At 38.4% G+C, this 27,764-nt stretch overlaps 1 protein-coding gene across 2 annotated transcripts in view; it reads right to left on the minus strand.

Annotated features, from left to right (window-relative positions):
* SMYD3 (SET and MYND domain containing 3) overlaps positions 1-27,764 on the minus strand; it is a 438,073-nt gene that overhangs the window by 81,823 nt on the left and 328,486 nt on the right. For both annotated transcript variants that reach the window (XM_076334228.1, XM_076334229.1), the window contains exons 6-7: positions 6,254-6,321; positions 3,623-3,725 (exon numbers count right to left, since the gene is read on the minus strand). In XM_076334228.1, coding sequence (XP_076190343.1) covers positions 3,623-3,725; positions 6,254-6,321 — 171 coding nt within the window. The remainder of the gene's footprint in view (positions 1-3,622; positions 3,726-6,253; positions 6,322-27,764) is intronic.

Raw genomic sequence — 27,764 nt, forward strand, 5'->3', positions numbered from 1 at the left:
ACATCAACTAAAGCATTCATTGGCAAAAGCCAATGGGAACATAGTGTGTTTTTGTTTAAAACGGTAACTTTCTGCCCTCAAAGAGCATGGAATTCCATAGAACCACATTAGTATAAAACCCAAATAAACCACCTAAAAATAAATCTGAACTTTTGGTTCCTGAAGCAAGATTAAGGACCAGACTCTTCTCCATCTTGCCAACTCTCAGTATTCCTGCAATACACTTTGTTTTCTTAAAGCTTCAACTTGGGTAAACTATGCAATTATACATGAATCCCTTCTTTCCATGCCTACAAAAAAGTAACATTCATGCCTCATGATTTCTTAGTGCTTCAAGACTGGCAACACTGTCTTTGCCACAAAAAAGGCCTAGATAGCTAGAATTTTGCGTATGATTTTAGGAGTGATTAGTTTTCCAAATATACAGCACCATCAAATTTAGCACTTTCATTCTATAAGGATTCAGGCAAACATTTTCTGGCTCAGGAGTCCTAATTTTCTACTGCCCGAGATACATTTTGGCCTTAGGATTTGAACAAATTTCAAAGCCCAAACCAAAATTCAATTAAAAACCACTAAATGCCACATGCCTTCCTGTCAAAAACATGCAAAGCCAACAAAATCTGCCTAGACGTGAGCCTAAAACTGAACTGAAACAAATTCCACCAGGACATAAAAACTTTCTGAGGTTCTCATAACCTTGCATGCTTTTTATCACTGACTTGATACATATAATTACCATGTATAGCGTGAGCACTCTGAAGTGTGGTTGGGGCATAAACGTTATTCCTGAATAAATCTGCATCACACTGCATCAGCTACATCCAACGTAATAATACCTCTTCTGGTTTACAACCAAAAATCAGGTCCACTGGTGCCTCCCTCTTTATATAATTGTGAGATGACCACAACGGCCAGTCACCTCAACTCCCTGTGTCTCTGTTTTCCCTGTGATTATAGGTGGTCAACAACTCCTTAACATGAGTAAGCTGTTGCAGTGTCCTCTGATAGAAAGCACTACAAATGCGCAAAAATACTTTTACTTCTCACCGGCCTACGGAACACATCATATTGCAGTGGTTGATACTTTCCTGGCAAGGGTCCAGAAGCCCTATCAAGTTTGCTCCTGTATGGATAGTAAAGCCATAGTCCTCTTCTACTAATCTGAGCTTGACTTGCTACTTAGCTTCTCATTTCTAATAAATCTTAGTGCTTATTTACTTTCTATTAATTATTACATAGGGGATCTCATTTTGTCTAAATATAGTGTAAGTTTGAGCAGAACAAGGCAAGTTTTCTACTGCTTATAATTATTTAAGTTTTCTTGTTGCCTCATGACTTGAAACAATGTTCATCTTGCCACCTCAGAGCACTCGATTTATTCAGGAAACCCAATCAGATTCCTCCCTAACATGTATTTTCTCTCCAATTAGCTCAGATCATGACCTCAGTAATATAAGTAAAAACTCAGCTCATAACAGGTAATGTAGTTTCATGTACATAGGTATGTAAATTCAATACATGGCTATTAAGAAAATTGAGCTCACCCTGCTGCAGGCAAGCAGTAAGGCAGTGTGGAAAGATGTTTTACCAAAGCTACCACGCGGAACACAAAATGAAAAGTGAAAGCAGTTGTGTAAGAGGAAAAGTAATTGGGTGTTGAAAATAATATTAAACTGCTGACTTGTACTTATCCTCATAATAATTTTCTTTTCCTTCCTCTTCCCATAACAGATCTAAACTAATATTCACTTTGTATCTTTACATTCTCACTTATGCCCATTTTCTTCCTTAGACACATCCTTGTTCAAAGAAGCATGTACCTCAGACTGAGACTTTTATTTCCAGGTAAGTCAAGAGGGCACCTGTTTTAACACAGTGTATATATATGTATGTATATATATATATAAAATCTTACTTGTTCCTTACGGCAAGTTTTCCTTTCAGTACCAAAACCAGAAGCAATAGTCACAACAAAGACACCAGAACCTGAGCTCTTTGGAAAATTCTGACTTTATTTTACTGCCCCATTGGAGGCAAAGTTTTTTAGAAAATATAATATGCCCACATAAGGTGCAGTCATTTTAAAGCCTGTATTCACACGACTGCCAAAGTCACTGCAAACAAACTGGTCCTAGCTGCCCTGCTTTATAACTTATATTTATTTCCTGATTGCCTTACAAATGACTTGTAAGTTACACCATATCTGTTTCACCACTGATCTTAACCTAGAGACTTCTGTGGGTTACAGACCACTAACACTAAGTCTAAAATTTGGGCCATAGCTTCACAGCTGTAGCACAGTCTGCACTGTGGTCATACCTGCAAGGGAATTCTACTTCACTTCTCACTCCAGAACCACCCAGGGCCACCTGGGGGCCTCTCCCACTCTGTAAAAGATGCTTGTTACAAAGAATTGCTTTATGAAATTTACCTAGAAAAATATATCCATGTACAGAAAAATAAGATAGCTTCAGAATTTAGAACTCTAATAATTAACCCAAATGCATCCTGGGAAAACATTAAAATCTACTGTATTTTTAAATAAACAACCCATCTTGGTGAATTGGGAAGCCAAAAGGAAAGTTATGGTATATGGATAAAATGCAAGAAAAATGTCTATTATTTGGCTTGAACAAGAATGCCAGACCAAAAGATGTCTACACTTAATAGCTCTACAAAAGTATATTGTATCCTAAAAGACTTCTCTTGGCAAAAAGGTAAGTATGCAAAAGCATTTCTGTTGGTTCTCCACAATATTTTGCCTAAAAAAATATTTTACCATTTATTAATTTTGATGGCCTACTATCTTCGAGAAAGGCTACATTAAAAAAGAAAACACTTCATAGGGAAGAAAAGACATACTACTTCTAAATTAGAATACATATGCCCTTGATCTTCCCAGAGTTTGAAGCACAGGCGTGAACCGTATTTACACTAGGTCATGATTTTGAAATGACCAACAGCTAGGACTGCATAGGTCATCGGTGCATGTAAAGTTACATATATACACACGTATTTGCAGGCCTTACTAAGCAAATTCAGTATTGCATTGCTGCAAAAGACATTTACTTTGAAATGCTTACCTAGCCACGAATGATTATTTTCAAAGTAAACCAAAGTTGAGAATACCTTAGATCAAATCAGAAATCTCTTGAAAGGGATATTTTGAAGTCTTTTCTAGTGAAATGGACAAGAAAACAAACCTTGTCTTGCTACTTTCACTGTCAATGAAAGGTTTACTGCAACAGTATGGTTGCAGTCTGACAAATGCTTATCGTTGCAATGACTTAGTGAACACTGCATTCCACCCAGAAATATTGTAAGTGTTTCCATCAGGGTAAAGACGTTCAAATACAAACAAAATGAAGTGCCTAGAGGAGGAAAGGAGGAACAAGAATTTATCAAGACTGCTAGTGATTTATGAGAAGTAATGATTATGGGGCCCAGGCAGTGAGAAGAGATGATTCTATTTATCATTTTCCTCCTGATAGCTATGTGCTAGAAAGGGGCATCAATATATCATCAAAATATTAAGCTGGTGGCCCTGCAGTCTGGAATTTATTTAGGGAGTTGTCATTGTTGCAGGTGTCTGGGATGGAAAGGAGGACAAGTTAATTACCTCTTCACCAATCTGGATCTCTCGGACAGAGCGAAGTAAAAGCTGGTATCCTTCAAAAACGATCACGCAGTTTGGGTCACAGCTGTGGTTCAGTAAAGACATGCTGTGAGGGGTGGTAGAGGGGGAAAAAGAAAGAAAGAACTTTACAGAGGAGCCTCCACTGTCATTCCCCTTTAATCATTTAAAAGTAGCTAACATGATTATATCTGAAGCATCAAGCAATTAAGTTACAAAACAAATAAAATCCCTGGTAAATCAGCTGCTCTTGGTTAGGGGAGGAAAATTAATGCTTAGAAGATTTATTATATTCATTGCTAATAGGAGCCATGCCTGGATCTCTTCACGTGTTTCTGCCTTCTGTGTACTCAGGGCAGGAGGGAGGCTATGGCCTCCCAGTGGCTCTCCGAGAGGCCTGACTCAGGGGAGAGGGCAAAGCAGGCAAGCGGGGAACAACCTGGACAGTTCAGAGCAAAAGGTTAGTACCTTGGGACTGTGTTTTATTTCTGCTGCTTCTGCTCAGTTTCAGGGCACTAACCTTATCAGTTACCCTGACTGTCAGTGGAACCGCAGCTTGAAGGAGCCAGCAATCAACCTGTATTTCATAACAGGTAGAAAATGGAGTATACTATGTCCCAAAACCAAAGTACTTGGTGTATAGAGTTGAAAGAAGAGATACAGCCATTGCCTCTGCTTTATGCATATTTTGGTTCAGCCTCTGTTCTTGTGGCATGTGACAGCTGAAGCAGCACAGCTCACTGGGGAGCTGCTGCCACCCCCAAGAGACACACACACTGGTGGATCTTCTGACACAGATATGTCCTTCCCTCTTTTTTGAAGGAGACTGTTAAGAACTGTATCAACAACATCCACTATAGACTTTTGAGTCCCATGTTTCATTAGCTGAGAAACAACTGACTTTGCCAGGCCAACATCAGTCCCATAGCAGATGTGGGGCTGATGGTTCTTCCTCTATAGGAATGACCCATTGAAAGAACAGTTCTGGCATCATCAGGCTGGAAGAAGAATTTTTGGCTTATCCAGCTCCTGGCTGCCTTCATTTGCTTTCCTTGTCTGCCTGATTCAGCAACTCAAAATCCCAACTGTTGTTGGCAAAATAGAAGATGTTGCCGAGGGTCAGAGCCCTGCACCAAACCATGTTTATTCAGTTCTTGACTCTTAAAGGAGCTATTGACAGGAGCCTGACTCTTTTTATATCCCTTCTGGCCTAATAAACTATCTGTGGTTAATCTCACCATGAACCCAGTAATGTACACTGGGAGATAGTATACATTTCACTTACTGTGAGATCACTGGGCATACTCCCAAAGCTGCTGGCAAAGTGATGCAGAGAAGGACCACAGGATTTTATCTATTTTAAAATATATTTGGATGCTGAAGCTATCAAGCCATGCAACAATATACAACCTCTTAGTGAGACTAAACAAAGCACTTTTAATCAAATTTCATGTCATGGAAGCACTAGTGGGTTTGATGACAATTTCATCTGGAAGTATATGAATTCATCTGGAAGGGCATTTGCCTAGGATTTAGGGACCACAGGTTTAAGTTCACAATTTTCCCAGCTCAGAGTGATTTGCTTCAACAAAACTCAAACTGCTCTGAACTGACTTGGGAAAGAGTCGCTTGCATCCCTTGGCAGTGCATTATCACAGAACATAGATAGCCACTTTCTTTGCAGTCAGGGGCTTTTTTCAAACAAAAGAAAACATTTCAGTAATAATAATGCTCAAAAATAATGTTCCATTTTTCCCAAGTGTGTGAAAGGATTTGTTTCCATTCCACTATGAAATCAAATGACTGTTCTGTACTTTTCACAACACTAATTCCCATGTCCTCCTAACCACCTTTCCCTTATCTTTACCACAAGGCAGGCCTCAAGATATTAAGTGTCCTTAGTCAAATCTTACACATGTGACACTAGTAGAAAAAGAAACAACAGTGACAGGTCCACTGAGGTATTGACAACATAGTTCAAGCGTGCATTAACAAAAAATTGAGGTGGTAAAACATAATTTTAAACTATACACACTAATCTTCCACATTAATAATTACAGGTAACTAATTCTATGATGGCAAAACCTTTCCTAGTATGTACTTCTTACCCAATAAAAATAAGAAATAATAATAAGAAATTCAAACATTAACATCCATCTCTCAAGGGGCTTATCTTTTCACCTTATTGGTTTCTTAATTATGGTAATTTATTAATAAATATGTTCAATCTTTTTCTTTTAATTGCCAGTTCAGAAGGCTCTCAGCTGCAAAATATCTGCATTCTAAAGCAACACTGAACAGGTTTCCTTTTAGTAGTCCCAGTCACACATTTTTGATGTCTGCATTTATTCTTACTTAGAAAAGGCTACTACCTCCATAAAAATGAAATATAAAGATGTATCTTATTTAAACTGTTTTAACTCTGTAATCAGGAGTATTAAGAATGTTTTCAACTTGATCATATTTTTTATTCTTCTTTAATTTATTTGCATTTCCCAGTTTCTCATTTAGACATGTTACCTGCTGCTTTGATGGCCCTTACAGCTACCTAGGAAAAAAGGAAAAAAAAACCCCTAACATACGTTTTGCCTGTGAATGAAACAGTGTCCACAGTACCTGGGATACAGGCCAACACCAACATCCTGCATCTCTCCATTACTGATGGTGAAACAGTTACAGGTCACCTGTAAAAACAAGGGAAAAAATCCAGGATTACCAGAATCATTTGGAAAACCCATACTCAAGTGAAAAAAACTTTCAAAATAAAATGAAGGGGCAATTGGTAATTGGATGGGAAACATTCAAGCCCAACACTGGTGCTCTTTCATTTTAGAGCAATCACATCTGGGACACACTCTCCTGTAAAACTGCAGTCAATTAAAACCAGAAATATTAGTATCCTGCAAAAATGTGGGGTTAAACACATGCAGAGGCCCTACTTTCCTGTCCAGAGGGGGGAAAAAAAAAAGCCACCCTACACAGAGTCTGAGAAGCTCAGCCCAGAGACAACATAGCAGATGACAGTGTCTGCTGATTAAAAGAGTGGCCGTTTCCGTGCAGGGACTCTGCTGATCCCAGGCTGTCACAGCACCTTTTAATGAGTACCAGTGGAGCCCAAAGAATATATATGGGACAGTTTTGAAGTAAATAGCAGTCTTGACTGTGGCAACCTGATATGGGCATAAATAAATACAAAGACTCTGCAATAGTGTATCTTTCACGTTATGGGTATTTTGGTTTCCATGTAAAAGATCCCACAAAAAAAGCATGTTCAAATTGCCATTCAAGAGAAACATAACCTTTCATTTAATCTCAAATATTCAGCTTGATAGCATGTTCTTCCCTCATACAATCATACAAAGCTAAAGTGGTTTTAGAAAAGAGTGGAGAAGAATGGAATTTGCTTGCAAGTAGATATAGCCCTACCCCAAACTATCAGACTGAAGTTTCTTGGTGTTCAACACCAAGATAGATCAGCACTTTGTAAATAATTAGCAAGTATCATTTTCATGGGCTTAAACAAGAACCAGAACCCAATTCCTAATGTATTTTTAAATTATCTGCTTTTTTTTGGAACAGCTGGGGGTTTTTGGGGGGTTGTTTTTTTTTTTGTTTTGTTTTTTAATTTATTTTTTAGATAATCTGTTGGTCAGTTATCAATGACATACTAATAAAATATTTTATGTAGAAAAACACTGCATGATACTGCATATGCAAGAAAAGTCCTAGGTGTCTTCTGCATAACATTAGATTATTAATATCATTAATTCTCGTTAGAACAGAAAATGAGTTAGAGTAGGATTTGGCAGACGTGAAAATAAGATTTGAAAGTTGCAGTTTTATCCATAGAGTAATTGCCCAGAACAGTAAATGCACACCTCTATTTTAAAGAGGTACACTGAACAATTTAATAGTATATCTCATCATATAAATTGACAAATTATTATTTATGAGAGCATTAACCATAAGGTGAAAATGAAATCCTCTTTCAAAATTTCTCATAAATTCTGACAGCAATGTTAATTTAAATAAATGTACGTGCAGTAGGGCATGTGTTTTTTAAATGGTTAGACAATACTTTGATTAGTCTATTATTTATGTAACCCATTCAAATGTTCCTGATCAATTACCAAAAGCATACATCTTAATTTTCTTTCCTGCTGGCATTGGATATAAAGTGTCAGACAACTTCTGAGCAAAGATTAGTCCATTTAAAGTGGCAATTATCCTGGTTCTAAAAATATTGACTTGATTCTGGTATTTATTGAAAAAATAATGCCTTCCAGGTAAAAGAGAAAGAAAGCCAGCTTTTGTGGACCTTAGCGCTCTCTAACGGATTATGAAGTAGCAGAGGTCAACATCTCTTAGAACTAAATGAATCCCTCTTCCTTGCAAATCTCCTATTATTACCCTAAAACTGTTTATATTAACAATATTGAATTTTGATCACTGTAGAGTTATAGAGACTGTTTCATCATTTTCTATTAAAGGTATGTATTCTATTACGTGAAAAGTTTTACACACAGAAGTAGCAATAGTTTTACTTTTTCCTTTTCATAAACGTAAATTAGCTTTTTATACCAGGATATATGTGAAGAAAAATGTGAGATGAATGGATGCTCTCAGATTCAGACCTCAAGAGCTTCTTTCAAGAGTAGTTCACCATGAGGCACTTTTTAACCTCTCTGGTTTAGATATTTTCACAGTATGCAGTTGCATCTCAATATCCCAGCGAGGTAGTGAAACACTACCTAATTTCTAATTATTTGCAGTTTCAAATATGAGACTGGGAATCCGAAGTATACAGGGTCAGATCTAAAAATGTATTTAAGTACGTAAACACAGGCAGAAGCCTAACTGGTCCCATGAATTTTGAGCTACGTGATTTTGAGCACAATCCTATGCCAGAGGCATAAGAAGTTTCAGGTGCTCTGAGGTTTGATTAACCTCCTGGGAGACAATCTTTCCTCCCTTTTAAACTCGGGTATGAAAAAAACAGTGATGCACATATAAAGTGTACTACAGATAGTAACCTTTGTTACAGCTGCTTTCTGTCCTCAGCAAGTGGAGAGAGAGGAATTGAGATGGTGGTGATGGGAGGAAGATCTCATCATTTATGGTGTGAGAAATTCTGATATAATGACAATCCTTCACGGACAGTTAGCAGCTGGTAACAGGTATCAAATATGAAATCTCCATAGTCTGTCAACTGAGGATGGGGTTGTTTTTTTGTTTTCTTTTAGATTTGTTACAAAGTCTCTAAGAATCTACTGAATCTACTCTAAATTTCTATTTACATAAACTTTTAAGAGGTTTTAAATCTCAAAGTTAAAGATCAGTCCTACCAAGGCAAGTTCTGTCATTTCAATCCAAAAGTCCACCACAAGAGTTGATGTTGTAGACCACACCTCCCAAGAAACAAAAGGAAGAAGGCATTTCTTTCACAGAACACCTGAAGAAATATCCATTTTCCTCGCTTCCCAGGATTCACAGACGTAGCTCAAATAACAGCTAAATCTAGAGTATCTAACACTGCTGCAGGAGAGCACAGGTAAGCTGCTTGTTCCTGAGGCAATCGTTTACGGACCAAAACCTACTGGGACTGGAAGTTAACTAACTCCATTTCTAGGGAAAAAAACCCAAGGCAAAACAAGAAACATCTTTCTCATGCATCACAGTATTTCTTTCAGGTCTCACAGTCACCTTGCATTGTCTTTTTTCTGCCTTAACTGACCCACCTTATTCCTTATACTACAATCAGGTTCTGTGTGATCCCAGATTTTAAAATAAGAAAGAATAAACAATTCTCAGCAATCTGGTGCTTCAAGAAATGGGTTCTTCCTTACAAAGGCACAGTCCTTGTCAACTTAACTCCTGCAGAATCATTTATCTCAGTGCATTTAATTTGTGCTGTTGTTCAGCTTGCCCCTTCTGATTCCTCTAAGAATTCCTCTCTATCCAGCTACACAGCACTAAAACTGCATATCCACATACGGAGACAGAACAGAGTACTCACAGTTTGTTATACCCAGAAATAAGGAAAAATGCCCACATAGTTCAGAACTTCAAAGTTGTAAAGTCGAATTCCTTGCCATTTCTAACATTTCTGAAATAACACATCTCCCAGCATGAGAACTGAGGGAAGATTCTTAGGGGAGAGTCACAGACTTTTCAAACCTCTGCAATGCAAAACTTTCTTCGGAGTATCCTAGAGCTCATCATAGCCCGACTGGCCATGCAGTTCACTAACAATTTAAAGAATCAATTCTCAGTGTTTGAGTTGGCTCCATGGCAATAAATCCCACAAGATTATTTAAAAGGAACTGCTATTTCAAACAACAAACAATATTATATAAACTGATTGAATTAAATAAAAGGATTTGTTCTTTTGAGAGACTGCACATGTTTTAGAGAGGTACCTATACTCAGCAAGGTACCCCAAGTAGAAGACAATCTTTCCCAGACTGGTAAACACACAGAGGGTAAACCAACTTTACTGACTGACCATTATTCTCAGGCATACTTTATCAGCAAACAAAAATTACCACAATCTGTTAAATTTTATTTCCTCTCTGAGTGACATATGAAAACTCTGTAAACCCCGTAAGAAGGTCTCTGTTCTCAAGACATCTGGAGCTACTGTCTGAGCAATCTCTGTCTGTGCCAGACCCACAGTCTAGTGGACAGCCATGAAGATTTATTTCGGTGTTTGCATTTGACAGGGTATGAAGGCTTCAGTTTGGCAACATACTGAGTTGAATTTGCTTTCAGTTCAGACCTCATTCATATTGCTTTATACTATGTATTTGCATTTGGGCTAAATAAAGCAGACTCAGACTTGATAGCAGGACATTCCAGATTTGGAATTTCAGACACTAAGACAATGAAAAATGCCAATAAGGGAGTAAGGGAAAGAAAACAAATCATTATGGGCAACACTTGCTGCACAGATCAAATTACAAACACTAGGACTAATAGTCAATCATTTTGTTTCCACATGTTCCTGTATGTTCCTGCAACACAGTGAGGCAGCTCTTATAACACGCCTAAGAAACCCTCACAAGAAGGACTACCAAAGGGTATATTGCACTGATAGGGTCAATATAATTTTCAGCTTTGATTTACAATGACTCCAGACATCTCTGTAAATGGTGTGTCACAGCTGGTGTATTCTAACCCACCACCAGGAAGAAAGCCATAACTAACACTTCTTTTCCCTAATTTATGAACCCAATGTAATGTAAATTAAAGATATTAAGAAAACCTTCATGGATTATTAAGTTTCTCATTCACGCCAAAGCTGGCTGGGTATTCCTGGTCATTGGCAAATATTTAACGAAAGATGCTGTAACCAGTTGTCATGTTAACAGGCTTCTCAAGAGACTCAAACATTACCCAGGAGGAAGGGGTGGGCAGTAAATGGTCTGCAAGGGGCACACTAATTCAAATGGCCAAGACATATCCCAGAGACCTTCTAGCACCACTACATCCCACTATAGGTCTGCACTGATAGCTCTTTCCCACTCGAGGATGAACAGATACCAGGCACAGATGGTTGATAGATCTCAAATCTGCTAATGACTTCATTTGGCACATGGAGTGCTAGAGCAAGAGTGCTAAACACAGCGACAGTGCTAAACTGTAAATGCACGGTATGCCACAGCAATGACAGACCTGTCAAGTCCCTGTTTGGAGTGTATTTCACTCAGCTGCTCATGGCCACAGCCCATGACACCCAGGCTTCCCACGCAGGCAGAGCCTCTCGCTCTGAAACCTCAGCTCTGTCCGCTGGATGGGGTATTGGAGAGGAAGACAGAATACTGTGCTGAAAGGAGCCCTGTTACAAGGCACATTCACAAACTAGACCTTTGCGGCTTATATATATATATATATACATGCTTGCATGTTTTACTAAATCAGGAACTTTGAATCCAATTCTATGTTGCATCGTACTCGGGACCTACCTACTGGCTTCCACAGAAGCCACAGAACTAAAACTAGATGAAAGAGACATCAGAAAGATCAAATTAAACTGAGGAAAAAAAAATTCTTTGGTGTTTTGTTCCAGACAGAAATCAAAACATATTAGAACGGCTTTGGGAAAGCTTTATGTTATTTAGATTTTCAGACTAAGGAAAGGGGACAAGTAGTTAACTGTTTGCGATACTTGCTCAGAAGCCAAATTTTGCTGCAATACCACGAAATTTGGAGAAGTTACATTTCTTTCACACTATGACTGAATTTGCAAATATTTCATTTTACTTCAAGAACAATTCATCCTATTAATCTCTTGTGCCAAAACATCAATGTTTTGGCTGAATTAGAGACTACCATTACTTCAGAGCTAGTTACAGCAAAGATGTGTATTTCCAACTGTTTTCTTAGTTCTTCATCTTATGTCTTTGGAGATCTTTCTTCACATCAACTATCAGTATTTCAGGCATTTTTTGCTATCCTAGCATATAAAAGTTTCTGACGAGCGTGGAGAACACAGGTATCCCTTGCAGAGGGCTGTCACCACCTAGAAGGCAGTAGACCAGAAATTTGGCCTGACATTAACAGATGATTTAATGCAAGTGTGCTTCAGGCATCCCTTTTTAGTACTCAGCTAAGTGGTGCAATTTTGATTGGAATGGAATGAAAATAGGTCATGGCAAATTACCTCCTCTCTTCTTAACCCCACACATACTTCTCCAATCTTTCAAATAAAAATATTTAGCTATGCAGCTAAATTTATTTGATTACTAAGAATTTCAAAGCATCATTACTAGGACAAATGTTATGTTTGCTATGGGCACTTTTTTTTTAAGTGTGTGCAAGATGTAGTTACAAACCTGAGACTTGAAAAGGTAAAGCCTGAAACATGCAAAAATATTGCACTCTCTGGGTAAAATGAAATATCTTGAAGTTTTGTAGAACTCCCATTAAAAGTTTTGTGCAACCTGTCCTAACCTTTTCACTCCTCTGACAACAGTCAGCAAGTCTCATGTTCCCTTTGGTGAAATTCTAGCTTTTACCCAGCTCTGCAAATACTATTATTATTCCTGCTTTTTGGAACAGAACTGAAGTGCACCTATTTCTGGAGCAGAACTGGAGAGAGGGAGCTGCAAAGCCACTAATGGGTCATATTACAGCATGCTTGCAGCATTTGGCATTATTAATTGGAGTGGAGTAGAGGCATGACATCCTTCTCTTCATCCTCATTTTCCTACTGGTAACGCCACTCCTGTGAAATGGGGCAGAGTTATTAACTTGATTTCAACAGCCACTGCATGCCCACCTATTGAAAATAAACTGCTTGTTTATTGAATGAGATCAAACTTCATGGGCATCCAGGAGTGGTTAACTGACTTTGTATTCGTCTTGCCTATTTTGTTACAGATAGCTGTTTATCTGCTTTGTAATGGTATATTCAAAAAATAAATGTTGGGCTTAATATGAAAAATTAGGTTGAGATTCAGCTATGGTTTCTGGTATGAAAATTACATAGGCAAAAGCAAAACATTGATGAATTAATCTTGTATAACTTCAGCTAATAATACAGGTGGAATAAATTACTATCTGTCATCTCCTTCCATTACCCAGATGATTTCCTCGTACCAGACTCATAACTGCTAGGCAGCCTAAGTTAGGTGAGATGAAACCTAGCCTAAATGTTTCAGGGTTTCCGACTTTATTCTCACAGATGCAATATAATTGTTATTCCTTCTGGAGGTGCTTGTTGAGCTAGACTTTCAAGTATATTTACCTCTTGAAGTTCGTCAACCATAAGTCTTTGGATTTGGTCTATTGGGCTTAGTGGATTTTGCCTCTCTTTCCTCTTCTCTTTTTCACTCTTTAACTATTGCCCAACAGTATCTTTTCTACGGGGGGGGGGGGGGGGGGAAGTGGGGGAAGATAAAAATCTGGGGGAAACTTTTTTCATACCACTTCTTTAAAATTGTTTCCACCAGGAAATTTCTGAAAGCACAAAAGTTGAGAATGTTTGAAGAGGAGGAAATTTTAAAAAGAGTAGAAAAAAAATGAAACGTCTCTTCCAAAATGTGATGGCATAAAATGAGTATTTTTAAATCTTAAAAACTTAAACAAACATAAATAAAAGGTTTGATTTTGAAAATTCTTCTGAAAAGGGCAACAAAAACATTATTCTTGATTAATTTAGAAACATGGGAAGCATTTTTTTTTTTGAGAAAAAACACATATTTTTTCTAATAATTTTTGCATAAGTAGCATGTGTTTTTTGGACCAGCTCTAGTCTCACTTTGCTACTTGAGTTACAACCTAAAACAGAGATGACTGGGGAATTTTAGAACGGAACCTAAGACCTTTTTTTTCTTAGTATGGTGAAAAAAATACACAGAAACCACTCATGCCAGCATACGACACTGTAAACCTGTATGTGTCCATGATCACTGCAAAGCAAGGCTAACTACAGCCTACTTTGTTTTATATTAACCAGACAAAATCTCAGGCTCTTGTAATGTTTGCACATCGAGGCCCAAAAGAATACTGATATCACTGCCAGTTCCTTCCATTTTTCTTATGCCCTTTCCCTATAGATAAACTACTATTACTTTTCTTTTGACATACAGTTTTATAAAAAGGAATAAGCATTGTTCTTTTTATCAAACCATTAAAGCAAAAACATAATTAAAAAAAGGATTTAAGTTATTTAGACATAATTTATTTTTCAACTTATTCCTATCATTCAAACTGGGTGACATTACTACTTCTAAAACTCAGTAGGCCAGACAAACACTTTTGTAAATCCATCACCGTCAGCAGTCTAAACCCCTTTCTCCCCATTAAAGGCCCTTGGAAATCAATAAGTAAGGCAATAGGAAACATGCACTATGTTCTTCCAGATAGTTGGCAGATCAAACATCTGCTGAGAGCAGGTCATTTAAATTACATGCAAAAGTATAATTTGAAAATTATATGAGCTGTTCACAAAATGCCAATGTAGAATTTCATAAATAAAATACCATCCTTTTAAAGTTTTTTAGCACTTGATTAGCATATGCCTGCAAAATGCTTTTGAACTCACCCTTACTCCTTCCTTCCACAGACAGCATATGAACAGTGGTGTCAGATACGATGACTGATGCTACTGCACCATAGGAGGTGTTCTGCACGAGACAGGCTAGAGCTGCCCATGGCCAGGGAAAAAGAGTGGAGTACCAGCTGATATTTATCAAATATATTAAGTCCAGGTGCCAATTAGAAGTTTAACAGGACAAAGTAAAACTGTGAAACAAAAAGCCCACTATGTATTTAATCCTGAAACACTGAAATACCCAGCTGATTGCCTTAATAAGAGGTCTTTGAGGGAAAAAAGGTAACTGCCTATTAAAGGCACTGAAGAGATGGTTAAATCCAGACCACAGTTCTAGACCCCTTTCTGACTGAAAAGGAAAACTGATTGCGCTGTGAGTGTGTGCACTGACACAGAAGGGTGAATATGACCATATCAGAAAATAGCAGGATACGATAAGGCAGAAAATATAAGTCAAACTCCATTTCCTTCTCAGGACAAAATAGAACAGTATTACATTTAAAGTAAAGATGTGATGCATAGAACAAATTAAAGCTAAAGCAGTAATTTTAAGGCCTGTATAACTCAAGTTCTCAGTATTCAAGGAGTTCTTGGATTTCCATAGGATGTGTGCATTCTTAAGTGTCTCTGAAAAATCAACACCCCAAGGGTTTCCAGCCAGTATTTTTTTTTTTCTCTACATCTCTATTTTTTGGGCTATTTCAAACATTGGTCTGATCAGGAAACAGTTGAAATAATTTAATTTTTGGAATTCCGTAACATTGGACATGTTTAGTCTCAACACAGTACATACGCTTCTAGTTACTGCGAGGCATAGCTTTCATGCTGATGCCACTTGTTTTCTCATTCCCATAATGCTAGTCCAACATTCTTGAACAATCCTATTTGATGATAAACCACAGCCAGTCAATGACTTCTAACAATACCAAAGACAATTTGCTAGCATTGTGTGCTGTATTTGACCATATTGGGAAGTGACAGGGAGTTAAGTCAGGGAAAAAGAAATAATCCTGCTCTACTCCCTTGCACCCAGAGGGTGCATTTGGCACCCAGGATCTAAACCAGAGCATCACAGAGCTGCATTTCCCATTGGAAGGCCAGAGTGGGGGATTTTGCTTGAAGAGGCTCTGGATGCTACAACATGCTCCGTTCAGAAGAGCCTGGATAGTTGGTACCGAGTAAGAGGAAACTCCCTTTCACATTTTGTTTGGATTCCTTTGTGACTTTTGAAAGTACTAGTAGAAAATACCTGTTTTGTTTTCCCAAGAGAAGGAGCCATGGACATATTTTGGGCGGTTACATGGGAACAAGCCTTACAGCACCCACAATACCTGTACCCCAGAAACTAGTAGAGAGAAGGTCACCATCCCATCCATCAGGATTCCTTACCAGAAGTGCCATTACTTCAACAGAACAGATAATAACTTCCAGTATATTGTTCTACCTACAAGTGAATAGAATAGATTTTCCTTTGAAATAGCATTTTTCTTTATTGTACCAGATTAGTAGTAGCCATTACACAGGTTTTCTGTATCGCTACTATATGCTATTACTAGTTAGGAAAAAAAACACAATACTTGAAGGCAGCATTAAGCTACACTTTCATTTGAGTAAGAGCCAGAGAGTAAAGAAAATAGAATGATTCACTCCAAAATAAGATCATAAATTAAGCTCAAACAGAGAACTCCTAGTCAATGTGACATCAAACAATGAGTTGACAAAAGAACTGTAAAATAGGTACATATAGAGTAGCTTTTAATAGCACAGTTAGAATCATAGCTTGCAGAAAAAGTCAGGAAAAAGCCAAACTCCTATGTATGCTTCCTACTTAATGAACTCTGTTATGGTATACAGGCTGTGAATTGGTGAGAAAATGGTCAAATAATTGCATTACTTGATCTTTCACTCGTAAAGAAAAAAAGAAGTATTTCATTTTGAAAAATCTCTACCAGGTATCTTGGAAATACAGAAATAAAGGAAGGTTAGACAAACACTATGCTGAGCTCACAGTTCAAATGCTTGTGGGTAGCTAACTGAAGTTCACAGACCTGTATGTAATTGCTGTCTACAGGAAATACTTGTGTTAGCGAAAGAATTTTCTCCTCACTCCTTCACCTTTGCCCTTCCACAAACTCACCAGCAAAGAAACCTCCTAAGAGCATTTCTGTGATGAACAGGACTTTCCCCACCTCTACAAGATGAACTAAATCTAACAGCCAGGGACAGAATCTGTTGACTTCTCAGAAATGTGATTTTAGCAAGTATTAATTGATAAAGGATATACTTTTATACAAATAAGCTTGAAACAAGATGATCCTCTCCCTGTTCATTTGTCCTTGTTTACACTCCACGTGTTTTTTTGAAGCTTGTAACACAAATAAGAACACAAAATTTGCACTTATATCAATGTAAATTGGCAGTGACTTCAGTGGCATCAGATGAGTTGTTACACAAAACAACAATTAGGTAGCAAGAAAGTTCACAAGTTGAACTAGAATTAACATTTCTATGGGCATTGAAATTGGGTGATCTAACTCCATGTGGTTAAAATTCTCTACATTTCAGACAAAACAAATCCTTGCCATTAAACATCTGCAAACTTTGGGTTGCTTAATTCTTAACCTAAGCTCTTCACCACAAATGTCTCAAGTTCACATTAAATACCAAAATAAAAAGACAGAAGTTTTAAAAAAAACAGACAGTAGATGTCATATCATTAAATAGCCTGACCAGTCAAACTTGAAAGCTGAGCAAACGTTTTAAAAAGTAACATGCAATTTTGTTTCACTTTTTTTCCCTAGCTTGAGATAGCTTGAAAGGCACTGAAACTTTGCATTTATCAAAAATGTCTGTGTTTTCCCAGGATTCAAATGATATACTGCCATTTACAAAGTGACTGCCATAACCATGTATTCTTTCATCTGAAAGTGACACTTTTGCCTACCAACAAGTATCAAAATTTTGTTATAGGAAAAGTTGTACCATCTTCCCTCATATATGCAAGACCAGGAAAACAAATACCAGTAGTGTACCCTGGAAAGCTGATGCATACCAATATGCTTTAATTTCATTTTCTTTACCTTACAGTTTTTAAGGCAATTCAATTGTTTTCATCACCCAGACTCATGATTTCAGAAACTTTAAGAACAGACACGATCTCTACATTTCAAAGACCCAACATTCACTACAGTCTGAGAAAATTACAATGGTGTTGCATTATATATTTCAAGCAAGGAAGATGGCTGAGATGGCTGTGCTCGCTTTACAAAACTAACTACAGATTTACAAAACACCCCTTTGATTCACAACACTCTCCTAGTGCCTCATGCTATATTTTTCTGATATGCAGATTCACTCTCAGCAAATCTTTATCTACAGTTTTCATACTCCTTTCTTTGAGCTTTTTTTTTGTTTTATGCAAACCAGATCTTTACATATACCCAAGACAAGCAAACCAGCTAGTTAAACAGTGATTTCAGCAAGCAACAAGGAGCAGCTGGCATTTCTACTACACCTGACAAAACCCAGGGTGACAGGAAAGAACATACTAATTTTTGGTCACAACAATACTAGTGGATCCTAGAAAATTCCTCACCTCCACCTCCAATGAAAACTCTAAATTTATACCTCAAAGCGCTCTTAAAAACACCACAGAACTAAAGAAAGTGCAAAATTGGATTAGAAATATGAACCACAAAGCACAAGGTTATTCAAATCTACTGTTGCATTTCTCCTCACATTTTGCATTTTGACACTGACTCACCTCCTTATGTTCATAGTGTTTTTACCCAAGCATAATGCCAAAAACCTACATGCCAAAATACATTCTTCCCTGATGAATTAAGACCTTTAAAATTCAATATTCTGGCTATGATTATTTAAGAGCACATTTTCCTTTCATCTAGGACTTGTCTCTCATCTGATTTGACTGCCTATGAAAATTTTACCTTTAAATTGTTATATTTTCCTGAATAGAATGAGGTAAAACCATAAAGTGATTCCTAAAACCAAGACATTTCACCCTAAGGATCCGTTCATGATACAATAAGAATTTAAAACAAAAATTACAAAATCACACTAGGTAAGGTTTCATTGTTAGCTCTTGTTATGAGAGCCATATGAGAACAAAAAAAGTAAACTCATACCTTTTTTCACCAACAAATGTGGAAATAATTCTCTTTTTTACATGTTATGACAGAAAAGAGTAATTTGTTCCATTACTTCCTTTTTAAGTTACAATTAAAATGTATTTTTAAAATATTTTACATGCTGTGCTACTCTTGGCCATTCATCTCAAATATACATCAGCTGTGTGAAATTATAAAATTGTAACCTTTAGGTCATCTAACAAGAATTTCAAATATCAAGCTTTCAAATACCAAATACTTCCACTTTTTTTTTTAATATTGACCTCATCCTAATGAAAATGCAAAACATTTTGAAAGTTTGAATCATGATCTAGCCTTTGTGGCCAGTCTTTCCAAACTGAGTCCAAGTGTTTTCCCATAAACAGTCAGTAACATCACCTCCTCAGTGAAGCTGAAACAGATGCCCCTTTTCATTGGCAAGGCTCTTCTTAACCACGAATGAAGCACCTACTTTTCTTAAACTTCATTGTTATTACTTTTTTGACATTTCATACTCACTGTGATAGCACCGCATTGAACAGTCTATTGAGCTATTACCACTTGACGGATCATTTAAATCAATCATTCAGTTTGTGTAAGACATTGAAAACAAATATGTGAAAATTAACCCTTAGGACAAAACTTAGAACTCCAAATCTGTTTCTCCAAACTACATTGCCAACCCACCAGTTACCTGTCCATGATTTTTAACAAAGAAAATAAGAAGCAGGAGAAGGTAAAGTAACAAAAACTATAAAATGACTGAATTAAGTAAAGAGAAATAAAATAGAAGCCAAAACTACAGGAGATAATGTATTCAAAAAACAAGTTCAAACAGATAACTTGCTTCTTAACGAGCATTTATTAACAGTTTGGTTGTGGAAAGAGTATGGAGGAAAGGACCTGGCAAAATACCAGCCAAGGCCAATGGTGCTTAATTTCTACCACCGGTTGCTCAAAGGTGTTACAATACGCAGGCCCCAATAGAATATAGGCAAAGATAGTTTTGCTTTAAAAATTATTATACATCTTAATTCACTCAGCAGTTCTAATCAGCAATCCAGCTCTGACACAGTACTTGCCCATAAGCGCCTGCTGGCGTGCTCTCAAAGATGCCAGTGGCAAACAACAGCCAGCAGCAGTTTTTGCCTCCGCAGGCAAATGCAGGGCTGAATTCAGCCCCGTGAAGTTGAAGCTTCACCTGCCTGTGGATCTCAAGGTCCCTGACTCCCAGCCACATTCACTAATTCACAAAAACTGCCTCGTATTAACTAAGGACGCCTTTATCCACGGGACAACTGAGGCTACATAAATCATATGCCTTGCCTTGCAAAGGGGGCTGCATAAATACAGGGGTCCATCCACTGACACCTTCTCACGCGGTCAGCCTCTACACATGGAGATTGCACTTTCAACTCTCATATTGTAGGAATGACTGAATGAACGAGTACTGATACCGTGACTGAATAATGATTGTCTTCTGCTGCTTTACAAATAAAAAGTCACCTAACTTTGTACAAACTAGTCAGACATTTGAAGATGGAGAAATAAATCTTCTTGCTTTGCTCTTGTTTGAGAAAGAGGCCCTGCTTATGCAAGCACTTACAGAGAAGATTTGTTTTCAGCTGAGCTTTCTCACTAACCTCAAAAGGGTGGCTCACAGGTTACTGCTGCCATTTCTTACCTGCTTCAGTAAGCCACCCTGCAACCCACGCCCCACGAATGGTTCATCCATTCGCTTGAGTATTGCTATTCCAGTTATAACTAATTGTGTCTTACTGTGTCTAAAGACCCTGCAACGTGACTACTGTAAAAAAGGTAATTTTAACTTTAAACTTATTTTTTATTGAATATACATGTGATTTTCAGGCAGAATCTGGCCATTGGGAGGATTCCCAAAGCAGAATGAGTCAGCGACAGCCCCAGGACCTGTGCATGAGATGGGAACATGACAGTAACAACTGTGTGGAGCGGCTTTTTTACATGTTGCTTATTGGTAAACATGTCACTGTGTAATACCTGACAATATTTAATGAACCGAATGCAGAAGTCTTTTACCAGAGGAAACATGTTAAAGTGAGAAACCATGGGAAGCACACTCAGTCTTCATAATTAAAGGATGATCTGTTTGCAACACAATACTTCCATGAGACTAGGCAACAACAGCAAAGGGCAGGAAAGCTGACCGGGCTTTAGGAGAGCTGCATTAGTACTGGCATGTGGGGAGATAGAAGCAGCAATGTTTTTGTCAAAACAAAAATAATGACTGAACATCTACGTAAAAGCCGTTATTTAAAAAGCCCTATTTATACAAATCTGACAAATCTGCTCCAAGGCATACACAGAGATGATTGCAAAATAAAGCTCACTGATGTTTACTCAGACTTGTCTCTGCCAGATCTGTGTGTATGACTATGAACAGACTCTCATGCCACTTCATGTGTTTGCATAAAAAAGAGACATGCAATATGGTCTTTGGCAGAAGTTTAGCCATAAAGCCACACATTTTGCAAACCAAGTATCCATAGTAACTAACTGCACAATAATTGAACTTGGGTATTATCAGTTTCAAAATTATTCACAAACAAAAATACTACATATTTGAATTAATAAACATCTGAGCCTGTACATTTCCTTCATTTCCATGAGTAAAAATATTTATCCTAATTAGAGCTGAGCAAATACTTTTCAACAAATCATTTACCCTCCAAAAGCAGTTTCTGTCTTTACTTTTGGAATCCCTGAAAGTAGATTATAAATCCATCAAAATTCATTCAAAATCAGCTCAAATCTTTCTTTCTTGTTGTTGCTATCTTTGAACTCAATGAACCAACCATGAACTAGGTAGTAAAAATTCACACTCAAATACTAAAATTGTGACAGTCACTGAGTCTGCAGACACATTGGCTGACTTAAAAACTGAAAATACTGTAGCTTATTGTGATTGCATTGCAGCATAGATGCTAAATGTAAATCACAATCCCAAAGACAAGCTGGAAGAAGCCCTGCCCTAGAATAGTAACAATTAATGGAACAATGAATCTTGGAAAATATTAATTCTTTATTTTTTAGCCCACACAGAAATTGTCACCCAAACCATCCTGAGAATTATGATTTTGGGGAGAAATTTTTCTTTTCTTCTCCCATTATCATTTTGTTATTAGAATAACAACTACTTAAATGCTTTCTGAAAAGAACTGGGATCAAAAAATAATAATGCTTCAAACTCAGGAAGTAAAATAATGGAGCATTTCATCAGTGGGGAGGAAAAAAAGGTAATGCTTTTGGAGATCCTTTCCTCTTTGCAGCTTCTCACAGAGCTTCTTTCCTGCTTCTCACTTGGGCCATTCAGTTTTGTAACTACACGTTGAAACCAGAGTTCAGCAAGCCTGAAATACTACTATTTGTCTGTATATCTGTAGCTTCATATTTCTATTTGCTCAAGGACATCAAACAATGTATAGACATTAATTAGTTAAGTGTTATAACAGCCCTGTGCAGAATGGAAATGCAGAACTGAATCATAAAGAGGTTGAATGTAACACCAAGGCCAGGGAGCACACCAGCAGCAGTTTGGCACACAAAGGAATTTTTTTCAGATTCTTTGACTGTATCCAAAAGGTTTACAGTTAAAAAGAAAAAAAATCTTAATGTTCTTTGGAAAATAACAGAAGCATAAAATCTGCAATTGAAATGGGATTCCTGGCTTTACGCTTCCCTGTGGCACACGTTGATGGTGCCGTGCTGCAGCACAGCTGCAGGCACAGCGTTGGTCATGTTATGCCAGTTAAGGGGCCATGTATTATTTCATGTCTTCCGTCTTGGCTGCGTGATGTTGTGAAATCGGCTGGTAGTTCCAATGCTCTTCTCTGGTGCAATTTCATTCTGCATTTGCCTTTCTCCATTTATGCAGATTACTGCGTACCTGTTAACTGCCATTACAGAGCGAACTCATCATATAGAAAACAAAAAAGTGAGCAACACAAAGAGGAGGGAAAGAAATCTCCTCAGCAGCCAAAACCTATAAAGCACCAGAGCACTTTTAAAAGCTCAACCATGAATTAGGAAGGAAAACCCCTGAAGAACTGGGGACAAGAGCAACCAAACTAGCACAGAGTGGCCACACAGCCCACCTCGTCCACTTGCTGTAGGGCATTTGCCGTCCTGACGCTGCAGCCTGCCTTGGCAGGTGTGATTTTGCTTCTTGGCACCTGCAGCGCTGATGGTGAAGGGGTGCCTGCTGCGGGGAACGGCTTGCCTGGGCCCCACTGGGTGAGGGGGGGAAGCACCGGCAGTGGGGGGCTGCCATGTCTACACCCTCAAATGCAGGTGGCTGTGTCAGGCCAGGAAGGCACCTAGGAAGGTACCCAGCACTAAACTTGTCAAGCCCCAAATTTAATACTAATACCAACACAGCTGGTGTGCTTTTTGCATGCCCTGTTAGAGTTCATGTTCTCAAAACACTCGTACTGGGAGCTGTAAAGCTCTGTCGGCTCCTGCTTCCCAGCGAGCTGAGAAAGCCACCTGCCCCCTGGAGTGGAGGCTTCCTGGGAAGGGCCCTCGCCATGACAGTCACCAGGAAACCCTGAGGCTGTCACAGGTCTTGAGTATAAATGTGGTAGAGCTTCCTGTCAGGGCCCTGAGGGAACCAGCGGGCCTCTCCCAGGGCCTCCTCCCACCTGCTCACGGCCCAGGAAACCCATTTCAGCCTCCCTCCCCGCCGAGGCTGTCAGTCCCTGCTGCAGCAACATCGCAGCAGGGCCACTTGCCAGCTCCCCACAGCCCTGCCCAGCCGTCGGCCCGCTGAGCCGGGCCCACATCCCGGCCTTGCCTCAGCCTGACCCCATCCCCATGGAGGTGCAGGATGCCCAGGGCTGGGACTTCCCCAGTGCCCCCCAGCTGCCCTGCTCCTGGCTGGGGCGATGGGACAGGCCCTGGCTGCCCGGCCCTGCCCTGAGGTCCCAGGGGAGCCCCTGCTGCCCCCAGCGCCCGGCCTGCGCAGTGCCAGTTTACATTACTTGCTTTCTTTAGTGAATCAGGTCATGGCAAAATACTGCTATGAAAAGATTACAATACTTAAGACATAATCACAACAGAAATATAATTATGCCAGCCTGACAGCAAATACTTTCCATTCCTCCTCCCCACCCTCCATGATGGAGGAATACTCCCAACAAAATACTGCAGAAAGCAGGTTTAGTAGAAAACTAGTGTGTAAACAGATGTCTCCAAACAGGTGTCACCAGAAAACCACAGCGATTCTGGAATAATTTAAATGATTTTTTTTTCACTGAAAGAAGAAAATGTGACAAGATCTAAAAGGCTGTCTTCCCCCTTCCCCTTATTCCATGAGGAAGTAGCTCTCAATAGTCAAACTTTTGCTGTGACAGAAGAAAAACAACTCGGCATCGACTGTGTATTTTCTGAAATATTACTCTTCTCTGTATATTGAAAGCATGTGCAGTTTCTGGCTCCTATACAAGTTATCTATAATGAGTTTTAGGAAAAAAGAAAGTACTTTTTAGTCTGGAAAGTGAGAGAACTAATACATGTAAGGCATATATAAATGTATGTAGGAAAACAATGCATGTGGGAAAATAATGTATGTAGGCAAACATTCACTGCTATTCATTTTTAGTGGACAAATAATATGAGGTGTTTTTCTTGGAGTCATTGAAAGTGTACAATGAAATCTATGTTATTTGCTGCTTTAGGAGGAGCAGGTTGGGATGAATGGTAACTTATTTCCATGGGTTGTTTTCACAGTAGGCCCCAGCTAGAGATTCTTAATTCAAATCCATATGCAACTTTTTCAAAAACCATGAGAAAAATACATGGTCTATTTTGGTTTCAGATCATACACCCATTTGCTCAATTTTACATCATATCTCAAAAATAATTTCAACAAATTTCTGGTGCTCTAAAACCTTCATAGGTGCTTTTACAGGTATGCATACTGCTGTCAAAGCGTGCTATACAGCCTTCTGTGATTAATGCCAAAAGTACAAGGCTTTTTCAGGAAAATAATGCAATTCTGTATAGTCACATTGCATTGTGCTTCACACAAATCATAGCCTCACTGGAAATACGAGTTTTCCCTTCCAGGTATGCTCCATAAGCCTCAATAACAACACCAAGTAAAAGAAAACCACAAATTCTTGCATGATTCACGCTGCTTTCAGGAACTCTCCCTCAGTCTTCATGCAAGACATAGTTGAAAACAACTCTGTAGATGCCATGAATTTAAAAGAGTGCAAAAGCATTTACATTAGCAGACCAGAAACTTCCTTCTCGAGCAAGTAAGATTTTAACAAAAGTATGGTGGTTTGAGTTAGATGGCACAGGGTACGTGACCATATGTTTTACCCAGACAATATCTCTTCTGGAGATTATAACCGAAAGCAGCTGTGGCTTAGACAAATCAGAGGAGAATACCCTCCATGGGAAGGAGAAAATGGGTTTGACATTGAACACTTTCAGGATAATCTGTAAACTAGATTCAACGGATGGTTTGTCAGAAAATGCCATGTTGCAGAATCCAAGTATTTTACAGAAATGCCAGTCTCATACAATTGTTGCTGTGATACTGGAGAGCAAATTTAACTCGAGCAACAACCTGTATGAGGTTTGGGGAGCTTTCTGAATTTTTTTTCAGGAATTTCCTATTTGTCTCATTCTAAATTGGCATGAGTCAGGCACTTGGAGCTCAACCAGCTACATCACTACAAAGTACATCCAACGCCACAAATAAAGACATTATCATAAAACTACAATAAATGTTTCTAACAGTGTTGCTAAACAGACTGCATATCATACCATTGGACTAATTTGATTTCTCAGTTGCACTAATAACCAGAAGACCTCTGTACTAATGTAGCCATGCTTGTAATGATTAGGCCCATCCAACTTCTGAGACCCAGTAGGCGCTTGCAGTACTGGACCAGTTCCTTAGCTATGCGTATTGGCACAGTTCAAGCAGATTTCACATGGTACTGTTACAATTTATAACAGTATAGATACAATTTATAACAGGACCCATCAGACAGTGACAAAAATGTAACATAATTAGGGAGGAAGTTGGTTGCTTTCTTTGTAATGTTAAATATTCTACCTAGGCCCAACTAATTTGCTGAATTCTTTTTGTCTGAGATTCACTCTCATTTCTTTTTGACAGGAATCTCTGTTAAGGTTAGAATGAATTAAACATTATCACAAGAAAGAAAATGGCAATAAGAACATTAATTGGTCATGACAGCAGTTTCATGATAGCATCCTTTTTTAATGTACAGCAGTACATTTGTCAAAATGTCAATTCTCTGAGAACATTAAAACATAAACCAAACCAACTCATATGGACTTTAAGAAACATCAACAAATTGATCAAATAAAAATGTAGAAGATTTATCACAGAAGCCCTTGACCTCCAAGGCAGCTTTTCAAACCAGTTAACTTTCCGTCTTGAAGTAGAACTATTTTCTTATGCTTATCTCAGACTGTGTGGGTGGATGAATGAAATCAAGCGTCTGTGAATCTCTCACAAAGATATGATGTCTCTGTTCTCAGGCTCTAAGAGCATCTCTTGGTTTTTTAAACCAACATGCCTGATGAATGATACAGTTTTCACCACCATTTTAAATATTCAAAAGAATGTGCATAATTAGTTTCTAAAAATGCACCAGATAGAGTCTCTGTCTAGGTTTTTAAACTGTCTAGCTGGAACCCTACTTTGGCAGCACCCACTGTAGAATCTGAGCACTTTCCCGACTATCAGCCTGCACTCTGTATTCTGGAAGCCCGTCTTGTCCCAAAAGCTCCCCCAACAGCACATGTTTGTTTATGGTCCCATTCTGAAAATCTATTTCTTCTGAGAGTAACTCTGTGGCTATGCAGAGCTTCACTGACATCCAAGAAAGCACTGTGCCTGTGTTAATCTATGCGTCTTACATTGGATAAAGGAATCTTAAGTGAGCATTCTGGCTCATGCTTTGCCCTTCCTTCTAAAATGTGCCAAAATTATATGTATATAGTGCCATTTAGTAGGGAATAGCAACACTTCCGAGACTTCCAAGAAAATTCCCCTGTCCTTTGGTTGCTTCCTCATTTATTTTATCATGTTAGTTACTGAATATAAAGATGTCAACATCTAACACTGTTACTTCAGTAAACAAAGAAAACTCAAAGGCAGTAGAGAGGGTACAGAGGCCACACTGTCCCCAGGGACAGAGTGTTCAATGCCTGTGCCAGAGCAACCATGCTGGCTGGTGTGCTGCCATGCACCTGCACTGGAAACAGAATTTAAAACCAGCAGCAGCCTCCAGTACCATACACACATCCCTGAACTGAATTCATTTTTTGAAACGTCTGAGTCAAATGTGTGACCTTGTATTGACACTGTCAGATGAATTAGAGTTTTACAAGTTGCTTGTAAGCAACTTCAGACTTAATTGTGAAAAAATAAAATTACCTAGGTATTTAAAAGAATCGATTGTAAGGTATGGTCAGACAATCATGCACTGCAAAGTGACTTAAATTAGCATTAAATTAGCCAGAGTTTACCTGTCATGAAATAGAAGCATGCGACAATCAGTTACTGCATTTCAGCTCAAGGGTGGTAACTTCTTAAGACATGCTAACTTAATCATTTACAATCATCTACTCACAATTCTAATTTACGTGACATTGCTTCAGCAAATAGATTACGCAGGTTGCAAATGATCTGCAGGGATATTATTGTATTAGTTAAAATTTTAACAATGCAAATTAGGACAGGCCCTTGGCTATACACTCAGTCACAAATCATTATTCTAGTGGTGCAGAATGTAGAATACATAACATACAAATAGAGCTTCCAGAAACTGTGACACATCAGTAAAAATATACCAGCTACTGCCTTCCTGAATTTTTTTTTGCTGTGTCAAGTAAGAAAATAAAACAAAAAGGTAGC

This window comes from Aptenodytes patagonicus, chromosome 3, assembly GCF_965638725.1.
Source record: "Aptenodytes patagonicus chromosome 3, bAptPat1.pri.cur, whole genome shotgun sequence".
NCBI lineage: Eukaryota > Metazoa > Chordata > Aves > Sphenisciformes > Spheniscidae > Aptenodytes > Aptenodytes patagonicus.